At 40.2% G+C, this 22128-nt stretch overlaps 2 protein-coding genes across 4 annotated transcripts in view; both read left to right on the top strand.

Moving 5' to 3' along the window:
• shisa9a (shisa family member 9a) overlaps positions 1–22128 on the top strand; it is a 736130-nt gene that overhangs the window by 471304 nt on the left and 242698 nt on the right. The gene's annotated exons all lie outside the window — the stretch shown is intronic.
• Positions 1–22128, top strand: part of rhbdf1b (rhomboid 5 homolog 1b (Drosophila)) — a 43931-nt gene that overhangs the window by 11283 nt on the left and 10520 nt on the right. Inside the window, exons 2-6 of one of the 3 annotated variants that reach the window (XM_077201083.1) lie at positions 7428–7571; positions 7682–7824; positions 11725–11838; positions 21312–21525; positions 21747–21953. In XM_077201083.1, the coding sequence (XP_077057198.1) occupies positions 7452–7571; positions 7682–7824; positions 11725–11838; positions 21312–21525; positions 21747–21953 (798 nt within the window). In that variant the 5' untranslated portion in view covers positions 7428–7451. Of the gene's footprint in view, positions 1–7427; positions 7572–7681; positions 7825–11724; positions 11839–17906; positions 18227–21311; positions 21526–21746; positions 21954–22128 lie in introns of those variants that run through there. The other 2 variants (XM_077201084.1, XM_077201085.1) reach the window with 2 other exon arrangements.

Below are 22128 nucleotides of genomic sequence, written 5' to 3'. Positions count from 1 at the left end.
AATAAGTTTTTTAGGAAAAAACTTTTTCCCCAATGCATTCTTAAATTGCCCCTATTTTGTTATTTTAAAGGTCAAACATTTTGTTTTGGAGATGACCTTTGGCATCCAAGGTAAAAAAAACCCCACTAAATTGTATATGCATTGCAGCATCACCTCTTTTCTTACAGTGTCTGAAACAGTTCGATTAAAGCAGGGATGGGCAAGTCCGGTCCTCGAGGGCCACTGTCCTGCAGAGTTTAGCTCCAACCCTGACAAAAATTATTTTTTAGTAATCCTGAAAACATTGATTAGCTTGTTCAGGTGTGTTTAATTAGGGTTGGAGCTAAACTCTGCAGGACAGTGGCCCTCGAGGACCGGAGTTGCCCATCCCTGGATTAAAGGATTCGTTCTCTCTAAACCCCTCCTTTCTAAGGGCCTCTGATTGGCCAGATGGTCTGTCTATTGTGATTGGTCTACTGCTTACAGCAGGGATGGGCAACTCCGGTCCTCGAGGGCCACTGTCCTGCAGAGTTTAGCTCCAACCCTATTTAAACACACCTGAACAAGCTAATCAATGTTTTCAGGATTACTAAAAAATAATTCTTGTCAGGGTTGGAGCTAAACTCTGCAGGACAGTGGCCCTTGAGGACCGGAGTTGCCCATCCCTGGCTTACAGCGTATGTCAGAAACCATATCTGAATTTCAGCTCTGGGGGCCGCCTCAGCACTATACAGTGAAATGAACAGTAATGATGGTGTTGGTTTCAATTCGAGTCCTTATCCTTTGCAAAGTGGATTCACAGTGCAGAAAACAGCATCTTATAGGCTGGAGCTGGCATAGGCTGCAAATTCGTAACAAACATACAGTACTGTACATACGTGTGTGAGACTTACTGAGGACTTGTTTCAAGCAGTTAAGAATCTGTCCTTGCTTTTGGGAGACAATAACTCTATTTATCGTGCACTTTGACCTTTTACACAGAACTTTTACAAAAACAGCTATATAATCCACTACATGAAAGGTAATATCTGAAAAAAATGTAAAAGGGGCACTTTTTAAAAAAAAAATTATTGTATGCGAACTCAAAGTCATGGATAATTCAGGTTATGTTAATGTCTCTTCCCCAAAACCTTAATGATTTATATTAATTCATATTTTTGACGGTCCTACAAGCCTATAAAGTTTGGCATGTTGGTGTCCATCTTACTGGAATAGTGGCTTAATGTAAATGTAAATTAGGGACTGGTTTGTGCCTCCACACTCTCTCTTATGGGGTTTTGACTGCTGTTTCCTGGTGGTTCCACGCAAACGACATCAACATCAGGTTTGCGTTTTTGTGTGCCATTCATGTGAGATTTGGCCTGTTTTTGCTCATACTCTGCAACAGTTGTCAGATTAAGCGAGCGTCTTTCTGCCGGTTCTTCAATGAATATGGCTCGAAAGTTCCCTCCATTTTCAACCATTATTATGCTGTCACAATTACAGCATATTAAGTATAAAACAGTCTTCCAGACCAGCCACTCTTGTAAAGGTTTGTGTGCTTTTAGAGTTGAGAAGTAGCCTATATTATTCTCAAACAGCTTCTTTGGCAGTTGCAAAGACTGATTCACTTTGGAGTGAATGCACAATTGAAGGGATTTTCCAGAAGTAAATTGCTTTTGTTTCTGAAATATTGCAATTTTCTTCCTTTAAGTGATGTAATGGAAGTGTTGAAGTAATTTTGTCCCTCTAAATTAATGACACAGATTGACTTTATTAGTACAGTTTTAACGTATCCATCAAAAGCCAGTGAGGATTTTAACAGCAAAAACAAATCGATACTGACAGCCCACACAGCGATTCCTCTCTAGTGGGAAATGCTCCAGGCGGCCATCACCCTGGAAAGTATTTAAATGGAGATCACATGCTGTTTAGGCATGTGCTGCAGAAAGTCCTCTTGGCTGGCGATGGACGCAACTGAGACAGAAAGATGTTTGTTGGCAGGTCAGAAGATGGATCTGAAGTCCCCTAGCAGGAACCGTTCAACACCTTTGCTCCACCCAGCATGCACTCTGGGATCACCACCAGTGCCACTCTGTCAGCACACTGAAATCCAGGCATATTGATACGGATGTTTTAAAACGGCATCACTCTGAAGCACAGTCACAGAGTTTTAATGGACCGTTTTGTTAATTTAAAGAGCCGTAAGTGTGTTCAGTCTTCAGCCAAGAGAAACAGAGGAGCTCTAATGGCCTTGAATAGATTAGTTTAGATTAATTTTTAGATTAATTTCAAGATAGTTTATTTTGGTCTAGAGTTGTTTTTGTTTTTTTATTCATTATCAATTCATATGTTATTCAAAAATACACGTTTTGTTTTTAAAAGTCTCTTATACTCCCCAAATCTGCATTTATTTGATCTCAATGACTGTAAAAAAAGAAATAGTAATTTTGTAAAATATTATTATAGTCTAAAATAACTATACAAAACAACTATAAATTTCAATATATTTTAGAATGTAATTTATTCCTGTGATGGCAAAGCTGAATTTTCAGCATCATTTCTCCAGTCCTCAGTGTCACATGATCCTTCAGAAATCATTCTAATATGCTGATTTGCTGGTCAAGAAACATCCTATAATTATCACTGTTGCAAATAGTTGTGCTGCTTAATCCCCCCCCCCCCCCCCCCCATACATACACACACACAGAATTTTTGATAGAAAGTTCAAAAGGACAGCATTTATTTTAAAGAAACATTTTATAACATTATGAATGTCTTTAATCTCACTTTTGATCAGTGTAATGCATATTTGTTGAATATATATATTTTTTAATCTTACTGACCCCAAACAGCAATGTACATTAAAATGCAGTTCATTAGTACAATAACTTGAATACACCTTCTGTATATTATTAGCATATTTTTTCTGTATTAAAATTCACTTTGATATTCATTTCTCCTGATATGATAAAGAAAACAAATCTTAAAAGAAAGAAATTCTTGAAAAGAAAAACAAGTAATTTAGCATAATATTTAATTATTTTCAAATCAAAAAATATATAATCTATCAACAATACTACAGAATTGCTTATTAATATCTGTATTATATTATTCACCATATTTTGTTTTGTTAATTTTCTTTATCAAGAACACTCCTGTTTGTCATTGACCCTTTACTATGATGCTAACCTTCAAATTTAACCAGCCTTTCAAAAATATATTGTCTTTTAATAAAGTGATGATGATTGATCATAGAAAAAAAGCTAGCTTGCTGGTGAAAACGCTGGAGAGTGAGACCTCCATCATATGAACAAGTTAACTCTAAGATCAGGCTGACCCATCATGCAGAGGTCAGCTGAGTCATTATAGTGCACTCTATCCAGTTTTAACCTCACTGGCCAACCAAAATAAATGCGATGAAATAGTGCAGAACGGCTCTAGCAGTCCAGTGGTATGTGCGGCATTTCCCAGAATGTGCAGAGAGCACTCTGCCCGGATCAGCCGGATTCATGCCCAATCGCTTGGTTCCTAAAGGTGCATACAAGTTTTTCAGCATTTATTGATGCCAAATGCATCATTAAAGCTCTGAAACGCTCACACAGTGACAACTAGTAAATGGATGCTTATTTACCTCTGTGGTTAATGCACTGCACAGAGATTATCATTGGACATGTCTTTCTTTGTTTAAAATATGAACCTGGAGCACAAATCAGAGTAAATGTCACTGCAGCGTTTCAGTTATTAGAGTTGAATGAATGTGCCTATTTTGTGAAGGTTCCTATTGATGTCAAAAGGATGAAAAACACAGATTCAGATTCCTGTGGCTTCTGAATGTCTTTGTCGTCCCTCTTTTCTGTGAGGATCTATTGTGTCAAATTGTTGCTCATGGAATGAATTTGTCTCAGTTGAGCCAGTGTTTCGAACAAGACCAGCGGTTTTTAGCCATCTTTTGCAGGGAAAAATGTGCGTGTGCCATTAGTCAGTCAGCAATGGGTTGCTGACTTTCTTACTGTAACCATGTTGACCTTCTATATTAATATATTTCCAATTATTATTTAAAGATTTGTTTGAAAATCTACAGATTGCATCCACAAAATAAGGAATATCCTACGGTGTTGAATCCCGAGCACATCTTTTAATATAATCGTGTATGTGAGAGTGAAAGCAGAGAAAAAGCATCCCTGCTCAGGAAGGAAGTGCTTTCCAAATGAGGTCATTCATCATGTACATCTGCCTTCTAGTCCTGTCTACAAAAATCAACTCAGTGTCCCATTGGAACATCTGGCCCAAGTCAAAACATCACCCATGTCCTTTCTAGCACAGATCTCCTGTTGGAAGACCTCAGGAAGGAGAACTACTGATTGCAAAGCAGGAAACGCATTAATTGCATCAGAATAGTCATGTTAATTGCACATTCACATTTGTGAATCCAGTACAAAATGCCTAATTTGGTGCGGGTGGCATGCGATTGCGAGTATGACGCTGAAATGCCACATGCTGAACTGTTTAGTGAATTTGCGCCTCAGATAATGAGAGAATATTGAGGCCCCTGATGTGATTTGCTTTTGATGTTATAAATGTTTTTATTCACCACAGTGCTCTGAAAGACTCCGTATACACAGTATTTTGCTGCAATAACAAACCTTACAAACACAACAGCCTACTCATGTGGGCTCCTTATGTCACTTCTTCTGTATAAGAAACAATTCCTTTGGATCACTATCATTGAACAGTTTGACCAAGCGGTGATGAATTAAAAACAGAGAATATATACTGCTTTAGAAACCGTAATTGTTTTATATTCTTGGACAAACAGCATATAAACAGCTATATTTTCATGTAATGAATGTGAAACACATCACATCTGTGTGTAGGAGTCATTAAGTGTGTAGGAAAATAACCCCTTTAGTGTCAATATAACTGTAGTAATCCATATTTTACATCAGTTCATTTGAGAGTACAGATTGGGTGCCTTCCGAATAACCTGATTTAATAATTTATGAAGTGTTGGCTGGGGGATGTATATCAGATCAGATTTATGCTAGCAGAATGTTTGTTTTTATTGCTGTTTGCATGTTGCTAACAGCTATGAGCTAAAGGTCTTTATATGGTAACTAGCAATTAGGTTACTGGATTCAAGTGGATTTCTGGGAAATTCTTGGTTCCTCTAATGCCCTGTTTCTGTAGTAGTTTTCAGTCAATCGCTGTGGTTTTATCAGCAGTTTAGTATGATTGGAAAGGAAAGGCTATAATTTCTCGTCAAAGGCAGAGAAGATAAATTGTATGAATCAAGAGCTTATAAAGGCTTGTATCTGTGACCTTAGCTAATCGTTTGCCAATTGTCACATATTGCTTTAACCTGTGCTTCCAAGACACATGCAATGAATGACAGATGACATGGGTCTGGGAAATACTGAAATTCAAGATATAAATATAAAGAACAATTCTTTTGTAAGTTTATAAGAGTAAGTGCTACTCTCTTGCCCAAACCTGAAATTCCTACAACCACATTTTAATGTGTTTGTTTGGATAAAAATATGGTCTGCTGCACTAGGATGTGCTGGGTTTCCCCTCCCCACTCATAGGGTGTTATTTGAAGGATTAAGTTGAACTTTTAGTAAAAATGCCCTAGTTTTCATAAGAAAAAAGCGCTATTCATTCATATTTCTGCAATGCTTCATGATCTAAACTGTCTGTACAGTCACTGAGAGTAGGTTTCAAATAGCACTTTTGGCTATTTGGCTAAGTCATTTTAAATAAAGCCAATAGGTTCAATAATTATATTACAGAGTCTATATAGTATTCAGCCACAGACATTTAGAAAAGAACAGACAAACAGGCTCTGATTTGTCCTGTGTGTGTCATGTGTTGCTTTGAATAGCTATATTTTCACTTACAACCAGGTTTTTAGTAAACAGTTTTTCATTGCTTTTATGAAATCTTGAAGTCTGAGGCTCTGGTAAGCCATCAGAAAACAAATTCTCTTTATGGCTGTATCTATATTTACATTGGTGTAATACAATATTAAAATACACATAAACAATTATATTAGGCTTATTATTTTTATTACTTTATTTGGCATTCCAAAAATAGATTTGTATTTAATATTTATTTAAAGCTGTTAATATTACTATATATATTGCAATCATTACAAGTCTCGGAATTATCAACAGTTCTGGGGCCGGTTGCATAAACCGGCTAAGACTAGTCTTACAAGTTAGACACCATTTTTTTTTTCTTTAAGACTGCTCAGAGCTTTTTTAAATTAGTTACTGTATATAAAAACGTATATTAGTCTAATCTAATACCGAAAAGTAAAACTGACATCCCCAGACTAACTGCTATTGGCCACACTAGAACTTAAGACACTGTCTTAACATAATGGCTATGTTTATACAACCAGCCCCTGGAGCTGTGCTGATATGAAACATTTTGGTTATGCATGTTCTGTTTGTTTGCCTGTGCTGTTTAAAGTTAGCAGCTCTAGGAAATGCTTTTCATCATCAGTATTGACCTGCAGTACACTAACAGCAGGGACAGACTCACTTGAGTTAAGTGCCTTGATAGAGAAGGACTGTGATGTTACTCCACTGTTCTAGTGGAGTGAATTTTTGTTAGCAGCCCAGCCTATCTGACCACCTCATCATACATCTTTCAGGAGTTTTTGTTAAAAAATTAAAATATTCCTATAGGAATACAAACAATTTTCTTTTTTTGAAGGGAAAAACTATAAATGGGCAAAGGCACACTTTTGAAAGAAAAGGTTCATGGGATAATTTTATGGATTTATTAATTTTGTTTTAATTAAGTTTAAAATGTAATTAAATTGTTTTAATAAACAGTTAATAAACGTACTTTGAGTAGAAAAAAGATGAAATAACATGTTAAGCAAGCATGAAACTTTTATGCAATCATTTAAGACATTTCTCCTTATATAGAACCTTTTTTGGCTCCTTTATATTGAGTCAAGGACCCTTTTTTTCTAAGAGTGGTCCCTATAGCTACAAACAATTTCAAATAATTAAACTGCAGAAAAATAGGACAATTTGCATCCTCTGGTGGAGAAGTCAGGGCATAAACCTTTCTCACATTTGATTTTTTTAAGTTAACTGAAGCATTGTAACAGGCCACAATGAATTACTGTAGTAGTGTTCATACTGTATGTGCATAGCTGCCCATTTCACAAGACGATTTTAATGTCAAAAAAGTGCAATTAAAATATGTCTCAGCTGAGCATGACACTGTGAGTCCCAGGAGGACAAAAGCAGCTGTAGTTTTATTCTGATGTGACTGCCGTCTCAGCAGTGCATCATCATGTCTCAACAACCAGATGGAAATGCGGATTATTTTGACATGTGTCTTATGTAAGGCAGCAATGTTGTGTGTGTGTGTGTGCGCATTGTTCACCCATATCTGTGCATTTATGTGTGTTTGAGCTGTTTATCTGACCCTGTTTGATCCTACAGCTGGCGAAGGGAGGGGTGGCAGACATGGCCGAAACTGAGGACGAGAGCACGAACAGCAGCCTGCAGAGGAAGAAACCGCCTTGGCTCCGATTGCACGTCCCCATTGTCCCGAACCCCATGGAGGAACACAATAACTTTCTCCAGGTGGGTATTTGATGCTAGACTTTTGCTCAAGATCAAAGAGATATTGTTACACTTGTGTTTCCATGAAATAAAAAAGAATTAAAATATTTTACCATTCACCTGTCCTACAGCCCGTCATGCGTAATAGCTTGTACCTGCGGAGTGCCAGTGTACCCACTGAAAACATCCAGCTCAGATGCCCGCCGGTCGACCCCAATGCCTGCCGCAGACCCTCGGTCCTACGCAAACCCTCCATCTCCCAGACCATCAAGAGGTAAAATTACACATCCACAAACACTACTGTTCAAAAGTTTGGGGTCAGTAAAAAAATTTGTTTTTAAATAAATTTTTCTTTAATTCACCAATGACGCATTTAATTGATCAAAAATGACAGTAAAGACATGTATAGTGTTACATAAGATTTCTATTTCAAATAATTGCTGTTCTTTTGAACTTTCCATTCATCAAAGAATAAGGTATCATGGTTTCCACAAAAATATTAAGCAGCACAACTGTTTTCAACATTGATAATAATAAGAAATGTTTTTTGAGCATCAAATCAGCACATTAGAATAATTTCTGGGGGATCATGCGAGTAATGATGCTGAAAATACCGCTTCGCCATCACAGGAATAAATTACATGTGAAAATAAATTAAAATAGAAAACTAAATTGTAATAATATTTCACAATATTTTTAGTTTTTTACTGCATTTTAGATAAAATACATTCATTGGTGAGTATAAGAGACTTCTTTCAAAAACATAAAAAAATCTTAACAACCCCAAACTTTGAACAGTATTGTAAATATTAAGGTGGAGTGTAGAATTCTCTCATGGAACTAAATGTTAAAAAATTAATAAATAAAGATTTAGTTTTCACTAGTTGTCTATCAGCTTTCACTGGTTGGACAAACTGATTGTCCCGCCCCAAACTTACGCTATCAGTTGAGCCAATGTTTTCCTAGCGCTGCAAAAGCCATAGCATTTACGTTTTACTGGCTTACTTGTAGTTGAGTAGTTGACTGGCTTACTTACTTTGGCAGTGGTAAAAGAAATGTAACAATACAAGATAATAACTTTATTTACTGTTCTCTTGCACTTTACAATTGTCTTTGGTGTGTACCACTGTTTTGCATAGTTGTGTCCTTTGTGATGCTGTGTTGTGTTGGGCCATTTTCTTTACAAACTAATGGTGGCTAGCTAATATGCATGCAGGGATGTTAAAAGTTATTTGAAGTGCAAATCTGCATTAGTATAATGCTGGCTAGCACAGTAGAAAAACTGATAACATAGTGTTCATAGCCTTGTTTATTTCAGTGTCATTTTGGAGTTGCTCAAAAATTGTTTTAATGCCAGGTTGGTTCACTGACTTTATGTGTCATTGTTTATTGCTGTTTGAAGAGGAGATTAGGAGTAAAGGTTTTTGGGCCACCGTTGTGTTATTTCAGTTCCATGGGGGAAAGATGTTTCTGAAAAAGATGCACAACTTCTTCTAAAATATATTCTTCATTTAGTACATATACTGTCTTTAATGGTTCATTAGCCTTTTGGCCTCCTTTCACTTGAGCTTTTAGCTGAGTTTATAGCTAGTCCAAGCTGTTCAACCGGATACTGAATTGCAAAAATATGTTTGACCACCTTAAAGTGGTATGGCCAGCTGGTCCAAGATGGTCTATTAGAATTAATGACTGTCTCAGATCAGTTAAAAACCAGCTCCATGTTCCAAAACACTAGAGCTGGATTTACCCCATGATTTACTCACCCCCAAGCCATAGGTGTATATGGCTTTCTTCTTTCAGACGAATACAATAGTTATATAAATGAACACCCTGACGCACGCAAGCTTTATAATAGCAGTGGATTGCAACCAACAGTTTGAAGCTCAAAAAAGTGCATCTATCCATCATAAAAGTTCTCCACACGGCTCCAGGGGGTTAATAAAGGCCTTTTGAAGCAAAACCATGAGTTTCTATAAGAAAAATATTCATAATTTTTAGCGTTCCGCCAAACTAATATACAGATTTGACTTAAGTGTAAAGCGCAACTTATGCGAGTAATGTGACATACTGCTGATATTTACGGTACGCCATGACACACTACGCTACTGCCGATGTCATAAGTTGCACGTTCGGCGCAAGTAGACTGTGTATGTTCGTTTGGCTGGAAGCTAGAATTTTACTTTGTAACGTGTTAAATTTGAATATTTTTCTTCTGAGGGTTGCTATCCACTGCCATTATAAATCTCGGAAGCGTCAGGGTGTTTATTAATATAACTCTGATTGCATTCGTCTGAAAGAGGAAAGTCATTTACTCCTAGGATGGCTTGAGGGTGAGTAAATCACGGGCTAATTTACATTTGAAAGTGAACAACTCCTTTAATAACATACAATCTAAAAATAATTTAGGTGACCTGTTGCCACAACTTAAATGCATAGATGCATGATAAAAATTCTAGATGCAAACATTATTTTGATGAGTTCTGTTCTGTTGACATAATGTTGATCAATACATCAACCTAATACTGTGTATAATGTAAACTGATATTTCTTATTTTTAAAATTATTTTATTATGAAGGAATGAATGAATTAAGTTGTAGTAACTTAAATGAAATTATCTTGATATGTCTCGGGCAGTGGATTTCTAGTTTCCAGCATGCTTTGCATTAGACTGAATAAGGAGAAGAAATGTTACAATTATTGATGTTTGATGTGTTTTTTAGTAAAGGGAAAGCTGTTAGAGTTTATTGCTGTTATTTTTTACATATAATAGACTTTCTGTTATATTTGTGGTTACATTACTACCAAGAGTAGTGCTCGTGGTAAATAACTTGCATAGTATGTGCTATGCTAACTCTGTTAATTTGAACTGAAATAGATAGTCCACAACTCAATTTATATTAACATTTGTTGGAACTAGAGCTGCACTATTCTGGATAAATTGAGAATCAAGTTTTTTTTCTTCCAAATAGAGATCACGATTATTCCACGATCCTGAAGGGACACCTAAACAAAACATGTAATTTACTGCAAAAATACAATAAAATATTAATTACTGCAGTCTATTTAAAAATGTTTAATTTATTTGAATGAATTATTTGTTTAAAAAATGATTTAAGATGAAAATGATTTCATTATATTCATTACTGGATGAATTAGCGTTTTTGAATCAGCAGGTTTTTTTTGGCGTAACAACTTAACCGTTATTTAACGATCATTATTTGAAGAACCAAGCTATGCTATTTTGATCGCTACCATAAACATTAGTGTTTATATCCAAAATATAAACTTTTATCTCAGTAGGTACTTCTTTGGTAATTTTAATATTTTAAACACAGAAATAACAATAATGTGTGGTTGAAAATACGGCTAGTGAAGCAGTTTCATACCTAAACGTGACTGCTTTCTGAATCTGGGTCAGTGGTAGTGCAAACACATTTGAATGTTTAATAGACAGGCGAATTATTTATTAAGATCTTGTTATTGTTATTTAGGAATAAGATTGCGTGGGTGTTCGAATCGATATTGCAATCTTTTAACAATTAATGTGCAGCTTAAATTTTTCAAAATAATTAACTTTTCAAAATTGTATTGCTAGAAATGATTAAGTTCCTCTAAATGTAGTATATTGGTTGCACATACTTTCATTAGAAGTTGTCATAACTCAAAAACTGTTGCATTAATCTTTTTAGAGTTACTTTTTACAAGCTAAAAGGCTAATATTCATTACAGGTACTAAATAAAGAATAAACAAAAGATTGTTTTTTTTATTATTCTTTTTAAATCTCTGTTTGCTCCTTAGACTCAGTAACAAGTGCTGTTCATCTTAATGGCTTGCAATGTTTTATCTTCCTTGTATGGATGAAGTCCTCCACTGTGAGGAGACACAGCAGTTAATCAAACGAATGTATTAATATTCGTTTTTACTGCATGTGTGCATCTTTTTCAGCATCTCTTCTTGTGCTCAAATTTTGCATGACATAGAGTCTTTTCTCTTTATTAACCTCCATTCTGCTTTTCTACTGCAATTAATATGATCCTGTCAACTTTTTAAATGCATTAATTTTTTCCCATCTCTGCTTTTCTTCTGTAACCTAACTGGTTGCTTTTCTATCTTTTCTCTTCCCCTGTTTTCTCGTCTGCCTTTCCTGATCCTCCTCACTTCATCCCCTCCAGTCCCACGGGGAAGAGGGTACACTTTGAGCAGATGAGCACCGTCCTGGTTAAAGGCCAGTGTTTCTCACGTCTGGAACCCCCCAGACGTCAGTCACTGCCGCAAATCGTCCTCAGGTACTGTGGAACCAATATAGACCCTCTGTAGTTGAAATTTATTTACAGTCAGTTACATTTTAAAGTTTTTTGGGTGTAGTAGTTTCAGTGTGTAATTTCAAAATGTGTTGTTTTTTCGAATTATTTAGATGTGGTGGGAGGCATTTTTGTTGTCTTTTAATCTGGTTTTCATCATTATTTTGAAACATTCACGACTTTTTAAATCCAGTTCGCGCACACTAAGTTTAAGATGAATTATATAAAATATCATAGCCCCTCCGACAGCTATTTGCCGCTCCCTGATCATCCATAATACTTAATTTGGCTTTGAAAGAATGTCAGAACACACACACAGACTCCTACACAAACTTGAGAAAGGTTCCTTTCTTCCTCTACACAAAAAACAGGAGCGCATCAAAGCCTTCACATCTGTGTCTTTGGGTTTGGCTGTGTTCTAAGATAATCAACTGATAGTGTATTGACTCTTGAGTCCACCATGTGTCTACCATCAAAGGAATATCTGAGCTGTGGGAGAAGAACATGTCACGGCAGAAAGTGTTATTCACAATGCTGTAAAAATTGCTTATGTGGGCCTCTTTTGGCTATTTCAACTCTGCCGCTGATTGTGACTCATGCTTTATTAATGTAAACATTGTTTTGCACGGGTTTCTGGAGTATAGGCTTGTAGTTGTGCTTGTGTCTTGTCTATATTATTACTGATTCATTTGGGGAAGAAATTAATAATCATTGCTATTTTATTGTGTTGACACCATACAGCCCTAGTTTCTACCAGTAAGAAATAAAAATACTATGACAGTAGTTTAAAATAACTATTTTCAATTTAATTTTTTTTTTAATTTAACGTATTTCTGATGAAAAGTCTTTATTTTCAGCATCATTACTCGTTTTCAGTGTCACATGATCCTTCAGAAATCATTATAATAAGCTGATTTGAAAAACGTTTTGCTGCTTAATATTTTTGTGGAGCCTGTGAAACTTTCAGGTTTCTTTGATGTATTTTATTTAATGGAAAGACAATATATTATTTATTTAATTAATGAATTATTTAATAAAAAATTTATACATGAAAAAAGATTTAATTCCGGAAACATATCTTAGCTTAATTTTATCTAACAAAGTGGGTCGCCTTTATAGTTTATTAATGGGATGATCATATATTTAGGGGTCCTCAACTTGTTTGAAAACTGTCTCGGTTACATATGGTAACCCTTGTTCCCTGAGGGAGGGAACGGAGTCATGACTGACCAATAGGAATCTCGCTAGAGAGGCCAATCTACTTAGAGTGAAACTAAACAAGCCAATACACAGTGGCATGCAATCATTTGCATCAGCTGCGTGGCCTCGCAGCGCGGGTATATAATAAGCAGCTGCTGCAATTGCACTTCAGTTTTTTGCTGAGGAGCCAAGCGTGATAAGCTGGCCGCCCCGGCAGGTGGCAGCAGATGTGGCGACGAGACCTACGTCTCCGTTCCCTCCCTCAGGGAATGAGGGTTACCATATGTAACCGAGATGTTCCCTATCGGTCAGTCACTACTACGTAGGTCATGACTGACCAATAGGAATCCCTACCAAACCGCCACAGCCACTGCACCCCATCCAGCGTCCCGTGCAAGCCTTTACACCTTCTTGCCTGGAAGGACGATAGGAGGAGGAAAAACAGAATGTATCTGTCACTGTTGTTCCGTGATAACCCATACAGTGAGATATTGCATAACACTGGGAAAGCATGCCCTTTCTGTTTAGGAAGGAGAACGCTGCGGCAGCCACTTCTGCAAAGAGTTATGTGGAAAATACATATGGACTAACCTGGAGGTTGTACTGCATATGAAATAATGGGTGACTTAGCCCAGGGGAAAGACACGGGCTTCCGTCTTAGGAGCAGCCGTGGAGAATATACACACATGGGATCCCTGTAGAGTCACACATATGGAACCCAGCCCAGATCCGGTTCTCAAGGATTCAGCGGAAAAAGGCCTGGCACCGGACGCTCCGCCATGTCCGGGCCGGGGGTGTTGGAAGACTCGACAGGTTTTTCACTCTGGAGCAATAAGGGTGCACAGTAGGGTGCAGCAATCCGACAGAGCCGGACCTTTCGGTGCTTCTACCCGTTTAGGGTGAGAACACGGGAGGAGACCGGCTCTACACGTAGGCTATAATATCTAGCGAACGTGTTAGGTGTTGGGCAGGGCACTCCTTGTGCTTGGTAAGCCAAGGCGATGACAATCACTATCCAGTGGGCCATCCTCTGCTTGGAGACAGCTTTTCCCTTCTGCTGGCCTCCGTAACAGACAAAGAGCTGGTCTGAGGTCCTGAGACTTTGAGTTCTGTCCACTTACAAATGCAGAGCGCAAACAGGACAGAGCAAAGTCAGGGCTGGGTCTGCCTCCTCCAAGGGCAGCGTTTGCAGGTTCACTACCTGGTACCTGAAGGGAGTGGTAGGAACCTTGGGCACAAGAAGTTTTAAGTAAGTCACCTAGAACCTCCGCGTCTCATCCAGGGACCAGACATGGAGTTTCCAGTGGTCTGAACGCGGGTGCCATAGGGTGCCACGTCTCTGAGTCAGAAGATCCTTCCTCAGAGGAATGGGCCAGGGAGGGACTGTTACAAGGAGCATGAGTTCTGGGAACCAAGTCCGGGTGGGCCAATAGGGAACCACCAGAAGAACCTGCTCCTTGTCTTCCCTGACTTTGCACAGTGTCTGCGCAAGTAGGCTCACTAGGGGAAATGCATATTTGCGGAGGCCCCGGGGCCAGCTGTGTGCCAGTGCGTCTGTGCTGAGTGTTCCTTCGGTCAGGGAGTAAAACAGCTGGCAGTGGGTGGTCTATGAAGAGGCAAACAGATCTACCTGAGCCTTCCCGAACTCTCTCCAGATCAGCTGAACCGCCTGGGGATGGAGTCGTCATTCTCCCGGAAGCACAGCTCGTGATAGCTCGTCGGCCACACGGTTGAGCACGCCAGGGACATACATGGCTCGAAGCGACCTCAGATGCTTCTAATTGCAGAGGAGGAGATGGCGGGCAAGTTGCGACATGCAACGGGAGCGTAGACCACCTTGTTGGTTGATGTACGCAACGGTCGCAGTGTTGTCCATACGGACCAGCACGTCCCTGCCCTGTAGTGGCCTGTTCCAAGGAGACTCCTGCCCACAGGAACGAGGGATCTGACCACGGGCTGAAGGTCTGGCGGTTCGCCGGTGTGATTGCCACCCGTGATGATGGTGGCATGCCATCACATGCTGAGTGCCGTGATGCCACGCCCATCTCGGGACTTGGCCGTGAAGCCAGTGCTGAAGCGGTCTCATATGAAGCAGGCCGAGCGGGGTTACCGCTGCTGCCGCTGCCATATGCCCCAGGAGCCTCTGAAAGTATTTCAGTGGGACCGCCGCCCTCTCTTTGAACGTGTTCAAGCAGTTCAGCACCGACTGAGCGCACTGCTCTGTGAAGCGCGCTGTCTGTGCGACCAAATCCAACTCCATACCGAGAAAAGAGATCCTCTGCACAGGGGAGAGTTTGCTCTTTTCCCAGTTGACCTTAAGACCCAACTGGCTGAGGTGCCTGAGCACGACGTCCCTGTGTTCACATAGCTGATCTTGAGAGTGTGCTAGTATGAGCCAGTCATCAAGTTAGTTTAGGATGCGAACACCCTGTTCTCTCATGGGAACTAGGGCCCCCTTCGTGACTTTCATGAAGACACGGCGGGACAAGGACAGCCCGAAGGGAAGGACTTTGTACTGATATGCTCGACCCTCGAACGAAAAGCGCAGAAACGGCCCGTGTAGAGGAAGAATCGAGACATGAAAGTACGCGTCCTTCAGGTCGATCGCTGCAAACCAATCTTGGGGACAGATACATTAGAAAACGCGTCTCTGCGTGAGCATTTTGAATGTCAGCTTGTGGAGGCTCCGATTCAAAACTCGCAGGTCCAAGATCGGTCGTAACCCTCCACCTTTCTTGGAACAATGAAGTAGGGACTGTAGTGCCCTGACCTCATATCGGCTGTTGGGACCGGCTCTATCGCGTCCTTCACCAGTAGGACTGCTGTCTCCGCACGCAAGACATGGGCATTGGCTGTTCTCACTGTAGTGAAGTGGATGGCCCGAAACTTGGAGGGACGCTGGGTGAACTGAATCGCATAGCCGAGCCTGATGGTCCGAATGAGCCAGGGAGACGGTGTGGGGAGCACTAACCAGGCTCGCAGGGATCGTACAAGCGGGACCAAATGGACCGTAGGCACACCCGGAGTGGGGCAGCGAGGTGGAACACAGGGACAAGGCTCGGGAGGCTCTCTCTGGGAGGCGGCCCGTAGCTGGGTCTGAGTGTGCTATGCAATACTTACCTGGTTCCACGGGGCAGGAGGTGCAGGAGGCAGCTCGGTGGCAGCTCGGTGGCGGTCCCGCTTGTACGGAGAGAAATGCTGGGCGAAGTTCTCGACCGTGTCGCCGAAGAGGCCGGTCTGGGACACGGGGAGTTAAGGAACCGGAGCTTGACGGTCTCCCTCATGTCGGCCAGACAAAGCTAGAGATGGCGTTCCTGGACCACCAAGATGTGCATCGCACTGACCCACTGACCACACAGTGATCTTCATCGCACAAAGCGTGAGGTCCTTGGCGGCACGAAGTTCTTGGAGAACTTGTAGATCATGATGGACCTGCAGCAATGCCATGGCGTGCATGGCAGAGGCAGCTTCCCCACAGGCCTTGTAAGCCTCATTGAATAGGTTAGACGAGAACCTACAGGCCCGGGAAGGAAGACACGGTTCTCCTTGCCAAGTGTTAGGGCACAGCTGCATTGCAGTGGCCTGCTCCACTGGCCGGATACGCGTGTATCCCTTAGCTGCCCCGCCATCAAGGGTGGTGAGGGAGGAGGAGCCACCGAGATGGTTTCTGGCAGTAAAAGTTGCCTTCCACTTCCCTGTGAGCTCCTCGTGCACTTCGGGGAAGAAAGGCACTGGGGTGGGTTGCTGAGAACCAGCGCGCACCACCCCGATATACTAGTCATCCAGCCTTGAGAGCTGGGGCTTCGAGCATGATCCTACTGGCGGCCCGGAAAAGCATGGCCATCATCTCTGGGTCCGACTCGGGCACCGCTGGCACACCTGGAGGAGGCAGCGGCTCTGAGCTGTCGTCCGCGGAGATGTCTGACCCACCCTCCGATGCAGCGATCGACATCTGGTCGTCGCGGGGAGCACCAAAGGAAACAACTGGTACACATCTCGAGGATGGTTCAGCACGTTCGGTGTGTAACTCTAACGGCTGCGGAGCGTGAGAGGGATGAGGGTTCCTCGGGGTTGGTTCCCCGAAGGAAGCGCGCTCACCGTGATCCGTGAAGGCAGATGCACAAGGACTCCGCCCCTTTGCAGGAACGAGAGTCTTGACTGCAGCTCTGAGATGGTTGTCTTCCCACAATGGGTACATGACTCATCCACGAACGCTGCCTCAGCGTGTTCGAGCCGTGAAAACGGCGCGCTGCGAGGCTTCGTAACTGATGCAAATGATTGCACGTCAATGTGTATTGGGTTGTTTAGTTTCATTTAAAGTAGATTGGCCTCTCTAGCGAGATTCCTATTGGTCAGTCATGACATACGTAGTAGTGACTGACCGACAGGAAACCCTGCTCTATAACAGAGTATAACCGTACCATATACCCATTCAAATCCTCTGCCACTGAAAAAACTATCCACAAGTTAATTGATTGACTGTTCAAACTCATAACTGTTAAAGTTAAAGAACCACTTATAGTGCATGTTGGGAATTGCATTTCAAATTAAGATGGGTGGTGAATGATCATATCTTTTCCTCCACCAGGTTATTTGAAGGATGGAGTAATTTGTCTTGGAAATGTGTTATCTTTACCCTCCAAGATTTTGTGTTATTCAGGATTATTGCCTGCTCTTTATTATTGTTTGAGGCATGTGTATGTGTGAGTGTATGGTCATGATTGAATTGCGCAAACTGAGTGTAGTCCCAGTTCTCACACTTTCCTCGTGTTTCGACATGTCCCCTACCCTCTCTCTCTTCTCTCTGTCTCTCTCTTTTAGTCAGATGAGCTGGTATTTTACTGTATGTTTACACACACTCCTCAAAGTGAGTATCTGAGTAGGCGGCAAGAGTAAAGTGGAGTTGCTGCCGGTATACATGTGAATCACTGCTGCATGGTCTCAGACACATTAAGGATCTGTTGAAGTGTTTAAGCAAGTCTTGATCCTTAGGATTGAAGCAGATTTTCTGCTTGAGCTCTGACATCAAGGAAATGTCTTATTTGCTTCTATGACTTCATGGGATGTAGAGGGTAGAAGGAATGAAAAGCCAATATTTCACTCAGTGTGAAGTCTTCTGTTCCTCCTCTACCTCAGACATGATCTTCCTTGCCGCCTGGGATGAGTTAGACAGGTAGGTCAATGGAGCGTTTTTATGTTGCACCATGTCTTTATGATTGAGGAACTTCTTATTGTGGATTTTTGTATCAAATATTTGAGCCTTTTGGATATTTTAGGAATTTTCAAGGCTTAAAAAAATATATAATTTTTTTTAAAACAAACTACCAGCCAACTTTGTACATTGAAAATTTAATTTAATATAATTTAAACTTGTCTTTGAAGAGTGTTTTTAGTATCAAAGCAGTTCTTCTTTAGTAGGGTTGTTAGTTTTTTTTTATATGGTCTGATTTGGTTTATAGATCATCTCTATGCGTTTGGTTTTAATCACCCAGCTCTCTGGAATACTTGATTCTGATTGGTCAACAGCTGTAGATATATTTGACCATTATCATAGGTTTAAGTTTCCCACATACTTTGCTAGTTTCATGGAATTAAGATTGTGTTCCCCTTTGTTAATAAATTAATTAAAAATAAAGCATAAATCTCAGTAAATTGTTAGATTTCTCTAAAAACAAGTCATTCTCCTGTGCCATTACTTATTTAACTTATTTAACTAAAGTAAATTAATCTTGGTTAAGAATGTTTATTTTTAGTTGGGGGGGTATGGGTAGTTGTGTGTGCGTGTGTGTGTGTGTGTGTGTGTGTGTGTGTGTGTGTGTGTGTGTGTGTGTGTGTGTGTGTGTGTGTGTGTGTGTGTGTGTGTGTGTGTGTGTGTGTGTGTGTGTGTGTGTGTGTGTGTGTGTGTGTGTGTGTAATGGATGAGTCCAGTGTTTTATTTCATCACCATATTGAGTGTTTACAGTAGAGGAGTTTGTTCAGTTTTTCAGTGAAGAGCAGAACAGTTGATCAAGTTATTTTCTTATATCTCATGGCTGATTTGAAATGTTCTTTCTCAAATCATTCCTCCAAAAAGAGGGGGACATTACAGAGGTGACTCCCCTTCTGCTGCCTTAAAAGGCCTCCCCTCAGCTGGCCTACCTTGTAATGATGCACAGTCGACTCTGTTATTACTATGTGGCCTTTACTCTAAACACTGCTGATGTCCTCACTTTACTACCAGCATTTGCACACACTTCAAACACTTAAAATAAAAAAAAAATACTCACAGGCTCTGTCCTAGGTTTTGTTTCAGAGGGGTACACACTAATGTGTTTTGGTCTTGTTTGCCAGTAAAGTATCTAAACAGACTTAAAATAAGACACATTTACTTGAGAAGCAAAATTCAATAAGATTGTTATTTCTTGAATTAAATGTATTTCTTAACACAATGATAAATAGTTGATCTTAAGCATAAATACATTTAGAGAAAAAATCTTAATGCAATGTATATTCTCTGAAAACAAAATCGTATTATTTAACACACCACAAGTGAATTTATTGTGTCTTAAAGCTAGGGAAGGAAATTTTCGAGAGGAATAGCAATCAAGATTTGAAAGCGTAAGATCCCACCTTCCTTTCAAGCGTCTCCAAAGCCACTCCTCCTTCAAAACACATGAACGCACACAGCAGAGAAGCATCTGCAAAGCGTCATGAGACCAGAGACGGTGTTGATTAAATTACCTCATGTCTCAAACCACATAACATTACAAAAATAATAAACGTAAACAACTTACAGAGCTCTTTCTTGTACCACCTGACTGCTTCAGATTTATTTTAGCATTGATAGTGTTCCGAGTCTGAGGACATAAAAAGCTTCGGGTAGAACGTCACGGGTCATCTCATAATTATGGCTATGAAATTGTGTGAACGCAGCATAAGCTCATTGTTTTGGTTTAGGAGGAACTGTAAAAGGCGGCTGCTGTTTGTTTGTAGCGCTCTGTGACTATCTGTCTACAACTCTCCATAGACTCATGAAACACGCTGATGATGTGTGAAGTCTGCATGGAGTTATGAAAATACATATGTTGACAGGCAGGTAGGACAATGTGATGATTGGGGTCCTTTTTTTTTGTCCTGAGACTGCCATGAAGATATATGTAATTTTTAAACAAATATTTAGACCACATCTATTTATTGTTATCGGGATGTTATCAGTTTCAACCAGTATAACAAAAAGTGTTTATGAAAAAAATTGCCTATCCTACCTTTAAGGATACTTTTAGATATTTTTACTTTAAAACAAAACAAAAATCTAATTTAAAGGCCCATATGACATAAAAGTACTGCGAGACTGTATGCTTTCGAATCGCTCTCGCAGTATTTTGATCAGTCTGAGCAGCGCCGCTTCAAGTCGAACACACCTAATATCTTTGAAATCACTTTCACAATAATTTTTTTCCAGCTGATGAACGATAATAAGATTGATTCAGCCAATCAGAATACATCCTGCGTTACAGAACTCAAGCATTTCAGAATTGCAGTGCTGGCATATAATAAATGGAATGATATTGATTTGTTGTCATTGATGCTAGTATAGTTTTCGTTATGTTATCATTCTTAGTGGGAACAGGCCTTATAAAGGGTTTTTGTACCCAAAAATGAAAATTCTGTCAGTAATTACTCACCCTTAAAATAGTCACTTGGACTATTTTAACAATGTTTTTACTAACTTTTCTGGGCCGGCAGATGCAATTACATAGAAGCCTATGAAGGAGTGAGCCAGCTCTCAGATTTCATCAAAAATATCTTAATTTGTGTTCCGAAGATAAACAAAAGTATTAAGGGGTTGGAACAACATTAGGGTGAGTAATTACTGACAGAATTTTCAGTTTTGGGTGAACTATCCCTTTAAGAAAAAAAAAAATCAGTGCAAGTATGATTTCATCATATTATTTATATAGCACATTTCATACACTATGGCAATTCAAAGTGCTTTACAGAAAGGAATTAAAATAAAAAGTAGCTTTATACATACATGTTAGATATGTTAGAGTACTTACAAATCATTCACTCAGAAAGAGTTAATGCACTCAGTCGGAATCGACCATGGATGTTTTGGATGTCTTGGTTAGTTAGTTTGTTGTTTTGGCTCTTCGCTCAGATTGCCCAAGTGAATTTGATTATGTTTTTCCATTCTCTCTTGAGGGCCTATTAGTTTGTACGCGTGGTGTGGTAAAACTGCTGTATTATTACTATAATAAATAATGATGTGACTGCAGGGGCACAGCAGACTGGTTTGGGGTCAGCAATGATGTGGATGCCACCCAGAAATGGCAACGGAAGAGCCTGCGCCACTGCACCCAGCGCTACGGCAAACTGAAGCCTCAGGTGATACGCGAAATGGACCTGCCCAGCCAAGACAATCTATCCATGGCCAGTACCGAGACCCCTCCTCCTCTATACGTACCACCCACACAGCACGGCATGCAGAGGGTAAGCTGGACACATACAGTACATGCATACAGATCCCTTTAACGGGACAATCCAAATTGCTTAAACTGTTCTAGGGAAACAACTGTTTCTATAAACATGGGACTTCCATAGACAATTAGCATTTTCTATAGATGATGCACACTATTAAGAGCTGATGGTTTAGGATACACACAGGGTGATCATGACTCACTGTTTAGGTTTGTTGTTGTTGGTCTCTGTAGATCGTAGACCCGCTGGCTCGGGGTCGAGCATTCCGCAACGTAGAGGAAGTGGACGGCCTTAGTATACCTCAGACCCCCATCACCCCCTGCGCAGCCTCCCTGTGCTCCTTCACCAGCTCCCGCTCTGGCTTCAACCGGCCTCCCCGCAGACGTAAGCGTGAGTCTGTCGCCAAGATGGGCTTCAGAGCAGCTGCTGCTCTGGTGAAGGTAAGACCATAGAGACACAACAATGTTAATTAGCACCGCATATGATTTGTAACAGTGATTCCAACCAGGGGCCCTCAGTTAACTTCCTTAGAATTGATTAAATTAAATTAAATTTTGACTTAAAATTATTTGAATAATTATTGAATATATATATATATATATTCTTTTTTTCTTC

This window comes from Siphateles boraxobius, unplaced genomic scaffold, assembly GCF_051911475.1.
Source record: "Siphateles boraxobius isolate OS27281-9 unplaced genomic scaffold, OSU_SipBor_1 46, whole genome shotgun sequence".
Taxonomy (NCBI): domain Eukaryota; kingdom Metazoa; phylum Chordata; class Actinopteri; order Cypriniformes; family Leuciscidae; genus Siphateles; species Siphateles boraxobius.
Note: the sequence above shows the minus strand (reverse complement) of the source record. Positions and strands in the feature narration are given on the sequence as shown.